Source organism: Lithobates pipiens, unplaced genomic scaffold, assembly GCF_037356315.1.
Source record: "Lithobates pipiens isolate NorthernLeopardFrog02 unplaced genomic scaffold, aLitPip1_a1.2 Scaffold_28, whole genome shotgun sequence".
NCBI classification, from domain to species: domain Eukaryota; kingdom Metazoa; phylum Chordata; class Amphibia; order Anura; family Ranidae; genus Lithobates; species Lithobates pipiens.
Genome location: NW_027507789.1, coordinates 172,912,847 through 172,928,431, shown reverse-complemented (window position 1 = coordinate 172,928,431; position 15,585 = coordinate 172,912,847). Strand labels below are relative to the sequence as shown.

General features: G+C 43.3%; 2 protein-coding genes and 1 long non-coding RNA gene across 4 annotated transcripts in view; 2 read left to right on the top strand and 1 right to left on the bottom strand.

Annotated features, from left to right (window-relative positions):
* NT5C3B (5'-nucleotidase, cytosolic IIIB) overlaps nt 1-15,585 on the top strand; it is a 62,245-nt gene that overhangs the window by 16,966 nt on the left and 29,694 nt on the right. The window contains exon 1 of one of the 2 annotated variants that reach the window (XM_077459942.1): nt 10,819-11,193. The exons of the other annotated variant lie outside the window; for it this stretch is intronic. Coding sequence (XP_077316068.1) covers nt 11,188-11,193 — 6 coding nt within the window. The 5' untranslated portion in view covers nt 10,819-11,187. Of the gene's footprint in view, nt 1-10,818; nt 11,194-15,585 lie in introns of those variants that run through there. 2 annotated transcript variants of the gene reach the window in all.
* LOC143935827 (uncharacterized) lies at nt 2,841-4,955 on the top strand. The gene is made up of 3 exons (XR_013263581.1): nt 2,841-3,500; nt 3,865-3,999; nt 4,092-4,955. It is a non-coding gene; the product is annotated as an uncharacterized LOC143935827 (long non-coding RNA).
* On the bottom strand, nt 12,065-14,427 carry LOC143934953 (uncharacterized). The gene is made up of 2 exons (XM_077458499.1): nt 12,833-14,427; nt 12,065-12,298 (listed from the first exon to the last, which is right to left on the bottom strand). The coding sequence occupies exons 1-2, from the start codon at nt 14,399-14,401 to the stop codon at nt 12,065-12,067; spliced, it is 1,803 nt and encodes a 600-aa protein (XP_077314625.1). The 5' UTR covers nt 14,402-14,427.

Below are 15,585 nucleotides of genomic sequence, written 5' to 3'. Positions count from 1 at the left end.
GCCCCTGGCTCTGTTGCTTCTGGATATGTTGCCCCTGGCTCTGTTGCTTCTGGATATGTTGCCCCTGGCTCTGTTGCCCCTGGATATGTTGCCCCTGGCTCTGTTGCCCCTGGATATGTTGCCCCTGGCTCTGTTGCTTCTGGATATGTTGCCCCTGGATATGTTGCCCAGGGCTCTGTTGCTCCTGAATATGTCTCCCAGGGCTCTGTTGCTGGCTCTTCTCCCCCAGTCTCCTCGTCACCCAACTTTTTTCTTTTTCTACAACAGCGATACAGGATACATAAAATGATGGCTAGTGGCACACTTGCCCCGATTCCAACTCCAAGGATTATGTGTAACTGCATTTTGTAGGTAAACAATGGCAGCTTTTCTTTGAGAATTGCCCCTGTTCCCTGTTTCTGCCATTCTTCCTTCAGGGTAGGAATTTTGTTGAGCTGTAGGGGATAGAGTTTGGGGTCTATCACCCGAATGGCAAAGTAGATGATCTTCACCATGTGACCATTGGAGTCCTCCATCGTGCACCTATATGTCCCAGACTGACTCTCCTGGATATTGTAAAGCGGAATGGTGCGCTGATGGCTGATGATTTCGTCTTCATCTTCAAAGATGCCATCATCTATGGTGATTCCAGGAATATATTTCCAGTTGTATAACATTGTTTGTTCTGCATGTTCAGGCAGAACTTCCGGTTGGCAGTCCAGTGTAGTGCTGGCACCGATGTTCAAGTAGTAATTTCTCGGCTCGCACTCCCGGATGCCGTGGCATACGACCTGTTTTTCTTCACATTCAGGGTCAAAGTCTTCTTTGGAGAAACGCTTTGGCACCACAAGGCAGTGGGTCTCTATTTTTGTCCCTAAGCCGCAATTTACATCACATTCTGTGGAATTGACAAGAATTTTCCTGTGTCTCTTGGCGAGTTCCTCCTCTAACATCTCTGCTTCCTCGATGTAGATGGCTTTGACATTGTCAGGAAAAAGCAGGAAAATCGCTGCAAAAATCTGAAAAATCTGTAAAATTTTCATTCTCTAGAGCTGTCAGTAAACAGGTATTTACTCTGCACTGTCTGCTACTCAAATGACACTGAGCTGCAGCGGCAGATGCTACTTAAACTGACAGGTTGCCATGGAAACCGCCCGCCCTCTATGACATCATCAGGTGATAACTGCCAGTCTGCAAAGCAGGGAGACAGATCCAGGCTGTAAACAATCGGATCTACTAATATCTAATATACAGAGAAATGTATACAGAGATGGCTAATGTATACAGAGAAATTGAATATATACAGTAAAATAGAATGTATAAATCTAATATACAGATTTACTGTATACATGGAAATAGTAATACAGTATACAGATCTAATATATACATAGATTTATCAACGTATATATTTCAAGGTTTATTATTTACATTGAACTCTAATATATACATAGCAATCTAATATACACAGAGAACTCACATTTATACAGAGATATTTAATATTTACATTGATTTCAATGTAAATATTAGATTTCAATGTAAATATTAGATGTCTTTGTATAAATGTGAGTTCTCTGTGTATATTAGATTTCAAATATACACAGAGAACTCACATATATACATAGAAATCACATATATACATAGAAATCTAATATATACATAGAAATCTAATATATACATAGAAATCTAATATACACGGAGAACACACATTTATTCAGAGACATCTAATATACACAGATAAATTTAATATATACATTGAAATCTTATATTTACATAGAAATAGGATGGAGTAACTGAGAATCCTTACAGTTTTGGGCGGAGCAACTGAAAATGATGACTGATTGCTTGGCTACTAAACATATATCAATTTATTTTTATTTTATTTTTATTTTTTTACTTTTTTTTGGACTCGTATAGGAAGACTCGCAGCAATTTCAACACTATTTTTTTAGTTTTGGGAGGTGAGACTGAAAATTCTGATTGATATCTCGGATAGTAATATTATTTCTTTGAATGTGATGCATATATGGGATGTTTCACAACCATTTTTTATTTTTTCAATTTTGGGAGGAGTGTCTGAGAATCTGTACAACCCTTGGGTGGAGCCACTGGGAATGATTTGATATGTTGGATATCATTTTTTTTTATTTTTTTATTTTCCCTAATATGTGTATGTGTGGTGGTTGGTTGGTTGGTTGTTGGGGTATTTTTTTTTTTTTTTTCTTCCCCTAGTGTGTATGTGTGGTGGCTTTTTGTTGTGTGTTTGTTTTTGTTTTTTTGTTTTTTTTGCGACACGTATATGGGACGTGTCACACAACCATTTTTAGGTGTTTGGACAGATCTCTGCTCAGTCAGCTTCCCACCTTTTGTCATATATCTGTAGAACTGGACATATAATCACATCCATGTATCTGGGTGGATCATCCAGCATGTCTTCTTTCAGAAGAAACTGGGCTTTCATTTGCTGGTAAATGGTAATAGATAATTCCTATTTTTTTTATTATTATTATCAAAAGGTAATGAGCAAACAAAATGGTAAAATGTGTGTGTGTGTGTGTGTATATGTGTATAGATATATATATATATATATATATATATATATATATATATATATATATATATATATATATATATATATATATATATATATATATATAATATATATATGTGTGTGTGTGTATGTATGTATATATATGTGTATGTATATGTATATATATATATATATATATATATATATATATATATATATATATATATATATATATATATATATATATATATATATATATAAAAAATTTTAATGAAAATGTAGTTGTAGATTTTTATTTTATTTTAAATTTTTATTATTTTTTTAATTTTTTTTTTTTCCATCTTGTCTGCACAAGGCACAACACAAGACAAACCCTAATAATAATGTCATGCTAAACTCTCCTAATCTTGTCCCAACATAGGTCTATCTAGAAGCAGTAAAAGCTAGTGATGTATCAAGTTAAAATTGTACCTTCACGTGAACGATCGGCGCGTCAGCTCCTCACTCTGCTCACAGATCGTACGTATGACACACGCGTGTTGCGTTTTATATACAGTGCACATGTATGAAACTCTGCCCACCCCTGACGTTCTTTCTAGACTATTCCCCGCCCCTTTTCTTTCGGCACAGTGGGGAGAGCACATGGCGGAGACACAGCAGGGGCATGATAATTCCACTACCGAGGAGGAGGACGAGGAAAGCCCGGAGCCAGAAACGTCCCGATCCCAGAGGAGAAGATTTAAGGCCTCAAATATGTATTTTGGAGAGATGTTGGAGATGGTGGACATATGGAAGAGGAATGACTATGATGGGAAGTATGGACCGTACCCAAACCCAAATATCAGAAAGGTCAAGATCATGACTAAAGTTGTGAAGAGTCTTCAGAAGAATTTTGGGGTACGATGATCCAAGGATCAACTGAGAAAACGCTGGTCAGACCTGAAACTTAGGGAGCACGAGCAGTACAGAAGGATCAAGCGTGTTCTTGAAAAAAGTAAGTAGTTGTCGTGTGTTCATATTATTATTATTATTATTATTATTATTGCTTGCATACTGCTCTATGTGCTTTGATTTAATGTTGTACAGTTTAAAATGGCCACTTTCATGTTCATGGGTTCAATCGTTCGTAATAAACATCGTTCGTTAGCCCACTCCAAAAACGATGTTTTGCCAACTTGCACTTGACTACATTTGTTCACACAATAGGTAAGTATTCTTGCTTTAGAAAGTGTTAAAAATAATGTTTTCACCTTTTGAACTCTGCCAAAAAACACAATTGTACCACACTTCCAAGCAATGTTTCGTATTCGTATTTCTGCCCTCTGTATGCTAAGTATTCCTTTTTTACATTCTCATAGGGGAGAGAAGACTCGGGACGTCTGAGGACACCAGGGACCCCACACCTCCCAAAGAAGGGGAAATACCAACACCAGAAGCAGAGGAGGAGGAGGAAGGAGAGATTGTCGAAATTTGTGAAATTGGCACCACAACAGGTGAGTGTCGGAGACCACAGCTTCAGGTAAGTTAATCAATGTATGTCTGCATATTTATAATACATGGTGTGTTTTTTTTTTTTTTTTTTTAGGTGATGTGGATGTTGTGGAGGAAGAATCGCATTTTACTAGTCAAAGTGCCCAGATCCTCATTGGGGAGATAATGGGGTGAAATCGCGATTTAGAGAATATACAGAAAAACATCAGTGATGTCAAACAAAAAATGAAGCACATCATTGATGTTTTGGGGAGAGTCTGAAACACCCCAAACTAACTAGCATTGTTTTTAAATTTACAAAAACACTTTTATATTTATCCGAAAAGCCAAATTTGGAAGATGCACACCGTGTGTCAACATGTACTATCTCCCATCATGGGGGATCAATGTACATGTTTTGTGGGTGCAACCGCTTCCTTGCTACTAAAGTGGCTGAGATGAAGGGGTTGCACCCCCAAAACACGTACATTGATACCCCATGATGGAAGATAGCACATGTTGGCATTAGGCATGGGATCAGGAGGAAACTGGCCACTTTATGATTCTCAATTTGTGTGCATCTTCCGAATTTGTCTTTTCCAGGGGTGACACCCCACCCGATGAAGGCAATATCAGCACAGATTGTACATACTCATGTCTGATATTATCTTCACTTTTCAAAGTTGAACTTTGTAAGTTCCTGTGTTCTGTATGTTATGCTTTGATACATGCCTGTTTACACAAAAACGCCAAATTTTGTAAAATGTTACCCAAAATAATGTTTTCTATACACCAAATATGTTGGTTTGTTGTAAAACCCTTTTCGAAACGCACATGTGAATGTGCTTTGAGTAAAAAGTTAAATTATCAACAATGTGTGTCTTCCTTTTTCAATGTGCAAAAGCAGGATTTGTAGTAAAGTAGTTGTTTTCTGTGGCAATGAGTGTTATTTACTAAAGGCAAATCCACTTTGCACTCCAAGTGCAGTTTCAGGTGCACTTTTGCAGTGCACTTGTAGTGCATAGTGGATGTGCCTTTAGTAAATAACACCCACAGTGATGTTAAAATTTCCCCAATCACGCCATTTTCATGACCCCCACATATTTCTGCCATGGTGCTGAAAATGAGCAATATTTTTGTCAGTAATACACTACATACATTATCAACAAAGACGAGGTGTGTGTGTGTAGCAGACCCACAACATAATAAGATTATCTGAAGAAGAGACTGTCACCTCATCTCACTCTGAACTTGGGTTTGCACTGTTGTAGAAAAAGGCCCAAAAAAACACACCAACAAAACCTAGGAGACACCTAAAACAAAGCCAAGCAGTAAATGAAAACAAAGATTATTGGAGTTTCAAATAAATATTTATTTAAAAAAATGCCTCTCAGACATTGTCTGGCATATCAATGGCCCCCCTACCCACAAAGTACTCCATGTATTGGTTTCTGACCTCGCGGGCGCTTTGGGGGGGGCAAGCCAGGACAAACGGCTTCAAGGGCCGTGAGGTTCACATTTTCCATCAAGTCTGCATCAGGGCCAACTGAGGCCACATAGTTTGATGAATGTTTGTTTTTTCAAAAAATTGCGCAGAACGCAGCAGGGCAAGCACTATATGATTTAGTTATATTCTGCCATGTGCTGCCAAAACCCCAGTATCCTCTTGTTCATCTGGCTGTCCGCTTCAAAATAAAAGTGGTCTCTGCAGTGGATTTGCCACAAAATCACTTATTGGTGGTGGGAGAGGGGCCCCCCCTCCCGCCGTGCTGCAGTGCCCTCCTCGGCTTAACCGGAGGCGTTGGCAGCGGTGAAGGCGATCGGATGTTCCTCCTTCCTTGGCATGGAGAGTGAGGAGAAGATGGCCCCCACCCGTCTCCATGACATTGCAAGGTGGAAGCGACGTCAAAACCTCACTTCCGCCCACAGCTCTTAAAGGGACATTTTTATTTTTTTTATGACAATTTTTTTATTGCATTTTAGTGTAAATATGAGATCTGAGGTCTTTTTGACCCCAGATCTCATATTTAAGAGGTCCAGTCATGCTTTTTTTTTCTTACAAGGGACATTTACATTCCTTTTAATAGGAATAAAAGTAACACAATTTTTAATTTTTTTTAAAGTGTAAAATTGAAAGGTAAAAAAAAAAAATAGGAAACGCTCCGCTCTCGTCCAGAAGCGAACCCATACTTGAGTAGTGCCCGCATACGTAAACGGTTTTCAAACCACACATGTGAGGTATCGCCGCCATCGGTAGAGTGAGAAAAATAATTCTAGCCCTAGACCTCCTGTGTAGCTCTAAACATGCAACCGGTAGAATTTTTAAAACAACGCTTATGGAGATTTTTAAAGGTAAAAATTTGTCGCCATTCCACGAGCCGGCGCAATTTTGAAGCGTGACATGTTGGGTATCAATTTACTCGGCGTAACATTACTGTTGTCTTCTTTTTTAATTCAAAAAAGTGTATTTTTTTCCAAAAAAAGTGCGCTTGTAAGACCGCTGCACAAATGCGGTGTGACAGAAAGTATTGCAACGACCACCATTTTATTCTCTAGGGTGTTAGAAAAAAATGTATAATGCTTAGGGGTTCTAAGTAATTTTCTAGCAAAAAAAATGTTTTTAACTTGTAAACAACACATCTAAAAAAAGAGGCTCAGTCCTTAAGTGGTTAATTTTGATGATTATGGCTTATAGTCATAATACCACCACCCGGAAGGGGAAGCTCCACTTGTTTCACCCCCCCCCCCCCCAAAGGTGCCACGTGGCAGTGGTGGAGGGGAGAGCAGATACCTGTCAAAACCAGGTACCCACTCTTACTTCTGCGTAAGATCACCACAATCATGCGGCGATCTACACAATTTGCGGCCCCTTCTCCTTACCCCACCCCCACCCCCCTTTTTCCTCTGGAAGACACGAAGGTCCCAGAAGATAACGGGACCATTCAGAAAGTGCAGCGTGACTCGTGCATGCGCAGTAGGAAACAAACTGTGAAGCCGGGTGCAGGCCTTCCCCTTAGTAAGGCCTGCACCCGGAGCCGATGGAAAGATCAGCTTCGGTGTGCCGATATCACGGGATTGCAGGACCGGTTTAGTTTATATATAGTTTGGGGAACAAACTGACTGGCTGGTTGTACCAAAGTCAATCAGTAGACTGGCCGGCCAATACATGGATCAAAATGTACATTTTTTAACGCAACCTGTGCCTAAAATATATATATATATATATATATATATATATATATATATATATATATATATATATATATATATATATAATATATATATATATGCCGAAGCATGGGGGCATCCTCCCGCAAAAAAAGTTATGCCGAGTACACACGGTCTAATTTTTCCACGGGCAAGCCCTCCATTGGAATTTCAACCGTATGTACGCTGCATTAGGAGCAAAATCGCTCCTCCGCCCCTGCTGCCCCCATGCTTTGGCAAATATTCTCTTTATTTTTTTAACTGTGGTGGTGAAATCACCTCCTACAGCACTGGAGTCGCGGCTTTATGTATCGTAGGAGAAAACGCTGTTGCTGTCAAGATAAATAAATCCGCGCTGTAGCTGAATGGCACACCTGAAAACAAAAAAATGGTTAGCAATAAAACACAGTAAACAGTAAAGTATAAATAAAATGACATACCTGAAAAGCAAGCATGATAAAACATAATAAAATATTGCAGAATAGAATACAGTAAAAAAGAGCAACAATAGAGAGAGAGAGAGAGAGAACAATAAAAAAAAACTGTTTGGTTTTTATATTTTTTTTGTTTTATTTTTTTTGTAACTGTAACAACTGTAACGGTTCGGGTCCCTCAAAATGCGATGGCATCTTGGGAGACTCTGTGTTAGTGTGCCTAGCCTGTGAAATGCTGTACCCTACGCTAAAACTTCACTAGTGTGTGGTAGCGTTCAAAACATTCACCAATGCAAACACCAGGATTGGCAGGACAGCAGGGACAATAATAACGGGTGTCCCGCCTATATCCGCGCTTGGTACAGACATGACATCTTCTTTTGGGGTTTGTTGGGTAGGGGTACTCGGGATGACATACGGAAAATGCCTCTCATTCAGCCGGCTTACTGCATTTGGTTGGGAATGGTGAGGTGCAGAACCGTCTGGATACAGAAGATCTGTGACAATCTCTTTCTGGAATATAAGAAAGGATAAAGTCCCGCCTGAAGCTCTGTATAGGACATGAGCGTTCAGCAAAGCCAACTGAAATAAGTAAACAGACACTTTTTTGTACCAGCGTCTGGCCTTACGGGCAACTAGATACGGCGCCAACAATTGGTCATATTTTTGTTATAGTCGTGTACACAGAGGGGTTTCTCCACAATACCAGTCGCCGTAGGAATTTGGACTGTCATGTCTGTACGAAGGGAGGTAAGAACAAAAACATTCTTATTATCCCTCCACTTCATAGCGAGCAAATTATTACACCGATAGCAGGCTCTCTCCCCCAGCCTAAGACGGGAATCTACAAGCCCCTGGGGACAGCCCCGGCGATTAGGTCGTACGGTGCCACATGCTCCAATCTGATGATCAAACAAATGACTAAACAGTGGCACGCTGGTGTAATAATTGTCCACGTACAAGTGGTACCCCTTTCCGAATAAGGGTGACACCAAGTCCCACACTATCTTGCCAGCGCTTCCTATGTAGTCAGGGCAGTTCTCCGGCTCTACGTAACTATCTTTTCCCTCATAAACCGTAAAGCTCCATGTATAGCCTGTGGCCCTGTCACAGAACTTATAGAGCTTGACCCCGTATCTGGTACGCTTGTCGGGAATGTATTGTTTGAATGACAAGCGGCCAGAAAATGTAATCAGGGACTCATCAACACAGACAACTTGATGGGGAATAAACAAGGCTGCAAAACGTTGGTTGAAGTGGTTTATGAGGGGCCGAATTTTGTAGAGCCGATCGTATTCAGGGTCTCCACGAGGACGACAAAGTTAATTGTCGTTGAAGTGCATGAACCGCAAGATCTGCTCGTATCGTTTCCTGGACATGAAGATAGAGAACATGGGCATATGGTCAATTGGATGCGTGGACCAATACGTCGGCAAGGTTATGAATTTATGTGTGCCCATGTTGAGGAAAAGGCCCAGATCAGAAAAATAATTCCTTAATGACACTGGCAAAATGGAGTAAAGGGGTTACCTGGGGGGCAATCAAGGGGTTAAACCTTTATGGGGGGGGTAGGGGGGCTACCCTGGACCTAAAGGGATCTAACACTAACTGCCCTGACACTTTTTACAGTCACAACTGCCACTAAATGCAGTGATCAGTAAATAAATGATCACTGCAATCAGTGACACTGTGACGGGGGGGGGGGGGGGTGACTGTGAGTGATTTGTGTGCCTATGTGTACCTACGTGTCAGTGTAGTGTTGGTGCGCTTACTGTGATGTCTTCTCTCCTCGCCGTCTGGTCAAAAAGACCGCCTCGAGGAGAGTGACATCACTTCCTCCTGCCTTTGTTTACACTACACAGGCATGGGAAGCTTATCATTCGCCAGGAGCGATCGCCAGGGGGTGGCCAGAAACCAACGGCCGCCCACTCACCACGGATCGCTCCTGAAGTGAAACGGACCGCCGCCAGCGAATTGGACCCCCCCCCACTCGCTGGAAGGCAGGCACTTACGGGTACGTAGTTGTGCCTGTCCGTGCCATTGTGCCGACGTATATCTACAGGCGGCGGTCCTTAAGTGGTTAAAAACGTATTTTTGCCCAAACATATATTTTTTTACAAAAAAAAAAGAATTTCAAAAAATTTTTTTTTTTTACACATTATTTTAAAAAAAAAATTTTTTTTACACTGTTACTGTGTAAATGAGTCCCACTAGGGGGCGATGAAGGGGTTAAGTGTGTCCTAGGGAGTGATTCTAACTGGGGGGGTGGGCTTCAACACACATGACAGCGATCACTGCTCCCGGTGACAGAGAGCAGTGATCTCTGTCATATCACTAGGCAGAACATGGGAAATGCCTTCTTTACATAGGCACTTCTCATTCTACATCTCTGTGAGATGATCGCAGGCATTTCTCCGTGGGACCCGCGGTCACGGAGAATGCGGCGGGCGGACCCGCAGTGCCGCTTTCTACAGGACGTACCTGTACACCCTTTTGCCCACATGTGTCATTCAGCTGACACATATTGTTGTACGGCGAACAGGAAGCGGTTAATATTGGATGATATGTAACCTCATGTATATGTTATAATAAAATAAGATTCACCTAAAAATGGTATGACCCTAGATGAAACATAATCAGTCTGTGTTTACAGAATGTGAGCATGCAGGATTAACACGTTTCGCTTTTTAATGCTTCATCAGAATCCATGCCAGCAATATGGAACAGCAAAACTGTCTGCATGTATTAGAAGAAAAGAGATATATAGGCAAAATGTACATAACAAAAATCAATCAATCAATGAAACAAACATCAGACAAGATTAATTAGCTGAATCTCTCCATACAACGTGATCTTACCTCCAGCCGTTAGTCCTTTGAAGTTCACGGTCCCTTTAACTTCATGACAGGAGGCGGAGTCGGGGGCGGAGCTAGGAGGCTGAGCAGCTCCGCTGTGGAGGCGTGTCATCTGTCGTTAAGATGATGGCGTTTCTAACAACCAATGACTGCAAAGATGATGGGCGGGGAGAGAAGTGAAGAAATCAAGACAGCCCGCTGCTGATGGGACACCCAACTTTGACGACACGCCCACCGAGTTGATACGAGCTTACAGTCAGGCGGACGGCCGTGCGCAGGCGCCGTTCTTCGGACGCTTTCGGAGTCTTCTAGGTGCTGCGCAAGCGCTGCGCCTGCGCAGTACGGGGCGGACGCTATCCGATGGTCGGATAATTTTTGACAGCGCAGGTTTTCTAGCCAGCAAGATGGCGGCGCTCACGACGGGGGACAAACCCCGAACATTCATGGTGGGGGTCACGCATGCTCTAGGGATAAAGCGTTAGAAAGCGACTAGGAAGTGATTGTTTCAACCCGGAAGCAGATTTCATTTTTCACAGAGCCATAGAATATAGAAGTCTCATGTACCTGTGGAAGTTGTGGTCCGCTGTTATAAAGGGTTTGGCCGCTAGAGGGGGCTGGCGTCTGTGTGCAGAGCTGCACTGGAATAGTAAAAGATCAGCAAGCTGCAAGTGAAGAGATCTGCTCATCAGGACCCCCATACCCCTCCCCCGCAGAGATGATTGTAAGTACTAAGTGTGCATGGTAGGTACTTTGTGGCACCAATCCGAATCTCTTATAGCCTAAATCTACAGCTGTCATTACATTACCGGACACTTCCTGTTGTGGAGTGTCAGTGCTCTGACATATCATGCAGGCTTCCAATGGCGTCAGTATAGACCCCCCCCCCCTCCTCCCCACCACCACCACAGGGGCCTTATTACAGCCCCACCCCCCACTACAGGGGCCCCATTACAGCCCACCGCCCCCCCAACAGAAGGGGCACCAGTACAGTCCCTCCCACTAAAGGGGCCCCAGTACAGTCCCCCTCCCAGTCATAGCCCCCCCCCCAACAGTACAGTCTCCCGCCGGTACAGGGTGCCGCAGTACAGTGTCGCCCCTCCCCCCCAACAGTACAGTCTCCCGCCGGTACAGGGTGCCCCAGTACAGTCCCCTCCCCCCCCCCAACAGTACAGTCTCCCGCCGGTACAAGGTGCCCCAGTACAGTCCCCCCCCCCCCAACAGTACAGTCTCCCGTCGGTACAGGGTGCTCCAGTACAGTCCCCCTCCCAGTCTATTCCCCCCCCAACAGTACAGTCTCCCGCCGGGACAGGGTGCACCAGTAGTCCCCCCCTCCCAGTCTATTCCCCCCCAACAGTACAGTCTCCCGCCGGTACAGGGTGCCCCAGTACAGTCCCCCACCCCAGTACAGCACCCTCGCAGCCTGTGTGAGCCCTTAATAATCTGACGCTGATTGGTTGCCAACCAACAGGAAATTGCCCTGTTGGTTGGTTTCACTGGTGTGATAAATGTGATGTTATGGCATACGCAGACATGGGTAGATATGACCGATGCTGTTCAGCCTACACCCTCAGACTAATTTTTTCCTGGCTTTTTCACTTTCTTTCCACCAGACGCTGCTTTCTTAGGCACTGCTCCTCCGGTCGCTTTTGCTGCAGGTGGTTTTGGTGCTGGCACCTTTGCTGCAGGTGGTTTTGGTGCTGGCACCTTTGCTGCAGGCGGTTTTGGTGCTGGCACCTTTGCAGGCGATTTTGGTGCTGGCACCTTTGCTGCAGGCGGTTCTGGTGCTGGCACCTTTGCTGCAGGCGGTTCTGGTGCTGGCACCTTTGCTGCAGGCGGTTTTGGTTCTGGCACCTTTGCTGCAGGGGGTTTTGGTTCTGGCACCTTTGCTGCAGGCGGTATTGGTGCTGGCACCTTTGCTGCCGGCGCTTTTGGTTCTGGCACCTTTCCTGCAGGCGCTTTTGGTTCTGGCACCTTTCCTGCAGGCGCTTTTGGTTCTGGCACCTTTCCTGCCGGCGCTTTTGGTTCTGGCACCTTTGCTGCCGGCGCTTTTGGTTCTGGCACCTTTGCTGCCGGCGCTTTTGGTTCTGGCACCTTTGCTGCCAGCGCTTTTGGTTCTGGCACCTTTGCTGCAGCGCTTTTGGTTCTGGCACCTTTGCTGCAGGCGCTTTTGGTTCTGGCACCTTTGCTGCAGGCGCTTTTGGTTCTGGCACCTTTGCTGCAGGCGCTTTTGGTTCTGGCACCTTTGCTGCAGGCGCTTTTGGTTCTGGCACCTTTGCTGCAGGCGCTTTTGGTTCTGGCACCTTTGCTGCAGGCGCTTTTGGTTCTGGCACCTTTGCTGCAGGCGCTTTTGGTTCTGGCACCTTTGCTGCAGGCGCTTTTGGTTCTGGCACCTTTGCTGCTGGCTCCTTTGCTGCTGGCTCCTTTGCTGCAGGCGCTTTTGCTGCTGGCACCTTTGCTGCTGGCACCTTTGCTGCTGGCTCCTTTGCTGCTGGCTCCTTTGCTGCAGGCTCCTTTGCTGCAGGCGCTTTTGGTTCTGGCACCTTTGCTGCAGGCGCTTTTGGTGCTGGCACCTTTGCTGCAGGCGCTTTTGGTGCTGGCTCCTTTGCTGCTGGCTCCTTTGCTGCTGGCTCCTTTGCTGCTGGCTCCTTTGCTGCTGGCTCCTTTGCTGCTGGCTCCTTGGCTGCCGGCGCATATGTTGCCCCTGGATATGTTGCCCCTGGATATGTTGCCCCTGGATATGTTGCCCCTGGATATGTTGCCCCTGGATATGTTTCCCCTGGATATGTTTCCCCTGGATATGTTTCCCCTGGATATGTTTCCCCTGGATATGTTTCCCCTGGATATGTTTCCCCTGGATATGTTTCCCCTGGATATGTTTCCCCTGGATATGTTTCCCCTGGATATGTTTCCCCTGGATATGTTTCCCCTGGCTCTGTTGCTTCTGGATATGTTGCCCCTGGATATGTTGCCCCTGGATATGTTGCCCCTGGATATGTTTCCCCTGGCTCTGTTGCTTCTGGATATGTTGCCCCTGGCTCTGTTGCTTCTGGATATGTTGCCCCTGGATATGTTGCCCAGGGCTCTGTTGCCCCTGGATATGTTGCCCAGGGCTCTGTTGCTGGCTCTTCTCCCCCAGTCTCCTCGTCACCCAACTTTTTTCTTTTTCTACAACAGCGATACAGGATACATAAAATGATGGCTAGTGGCACACTTGCCCCGATTCCAACTCCAAGGATTATGTGTAACTGCATTTTGTAGGTAAACAATGGCAGCTTTTCTTTGAGAATTGCCCCTGTTCCCTGTTTCTGCCATTCTTCCTTCAGGGTAGGAATTTTGTTGAGCTGTAGGGGATAGAGTTTGGGGTCTATCACCCGAATGGCAAAGTAGATGATCTTCACCATGTGACCATTGGAGTCCTCCATCGTGCACCTATATGTCCCAGACTGACTCTCCTGGATATTGTAAAGCGGAATGGTGCGCTGATGGCTGATGATTTCGTCTTCATCTTCAAAGATGCCATCATCTATGGTGATTCCAGGAATATATTTCCAGTTGTATAACATTGTTTGTTCTGCATGTTCAGGCAGAACTTCCGGTTGGCAGTCCAGTGTAGTGCTGGCACCGATGTTCAAGTAGTAATTTCTCGGCTCGCACTCCCGGATGCCGTGGCATACGACCTGTTTTTCTTCACATTCAGGGTCAAAGTCTTCTTTGGAGAAACGCTTTGGCACCACAAGGCAGTGGGTCTCTATTTTTGTCCCTAAGCCGCAATTTACATCACATTCTGTGGAATTGACAAGAATTTTCCTGTGTTTCTTGGCGAGTTCCTCCTCTAACATCTCTGCTTCCTCGATGTAGATGGCTTTGACATTGTCAGGAAAAAGCAGGAAAATCGCTGCAAAAATCAGAAAAATCTGTAAAATTTTCATTCTCTAGAGCTGTCAGTAAACAGGTATTTACTCTGCACTGTCTGCTACTCAAATGACACTGAGCTGCAGCGGCAGATGCTACTTAAAGTGACCGGTTGCCATGGAAACCGCCCGCCCTCTATGACATCATCAGGTAATAACTGCCAGTCTGCAAAGCAGGGAGACAGATCCAGGCTGTAAACAATCGGATCTACTAATATCTAATATACAGAGAAATGTATACAGAGATGGCTAATGTATACAGAGAAATTGAATATATACAGTAAAATAGAATGTATAAATCTAATATACAGATTTACTGTATACATGGAAATAGTAATACAGTATACAGATCTAATATATACATAGATTTATCAACGTATATATTAGTTTCAATGTTTATTATTTACATTGAACTCTAATATATACATAGCAATCTAATATACACAGAGAACTCACATTTATACAGAGATATTTAATATTTACATAGATTTCAATGTAAATATTAGATGTCTGTATAAATGTGAGTTCTCTGTGTATATTAGATTGCTATGTATATGTTAGATTTCAAATATACACAGAGAACTCAAATATACACAGAGAACTCACATATATACATTGAAATCTAATATATACATAGAAATCTAATATACACGGAGAACACACATTTATTCAGAGACATCTAATATACACAGATAAATTTAATATATACATTGAAATCTTATATTTACATAGAAATAGGATGGAGTAACTGAGAATCCTTACAGTTTTGGGCGGAGCAACTGAAAATGATGACTGATTGCTTGGCTACTAAACATATATCAATTTATTTTTATTTTATTTTTTTACTTTTTTTTTGGACTCGTATAGGAAGACTCACAACAATTTCAACACTTTTTTTTAGTTTTGGGAGGCGAGACTGAAAATTCTGATTGATATCTCTAATAGTAATATTATTTCTTTGAATGTGATGCATATATATGGGATGTTTCACAATCATTTTTTATTTTTTCCATTTTGGGAGGAGTGTCTGAGTATCTGTACAACCCTTGGGTGGAGCCACTGGGAATGATTTGATATGTTGGATCTAATTTTTTTTTATTTCTTTTTTTTCCCTAATATGTGTGTGTATGGTGGTTGGTTGGTTGTTGGGGTGTTTTTTTATTTTTTTGCTGTTTTTTTTTTTTTTTTTTTTTTTTTTTTTG

Bases quoted from the DNA above. Each gene is read 5' to 3' on its own strand.
- LOC143934953 (XM_077458499.1), bottom strand. From the start codon at position 14,401: ATGAAAATTTTACAGATTTTTCTGATTTTTGCAGCGATTTTCCTGCTT. The intron at 12,299-12,832 runs GTGCCAGAACCA...AACCGCCTGCAG, and splicing joins CAAAAGCGCCTGCAGCAAAG to CAAAGGTGCCAGCACCAGAA.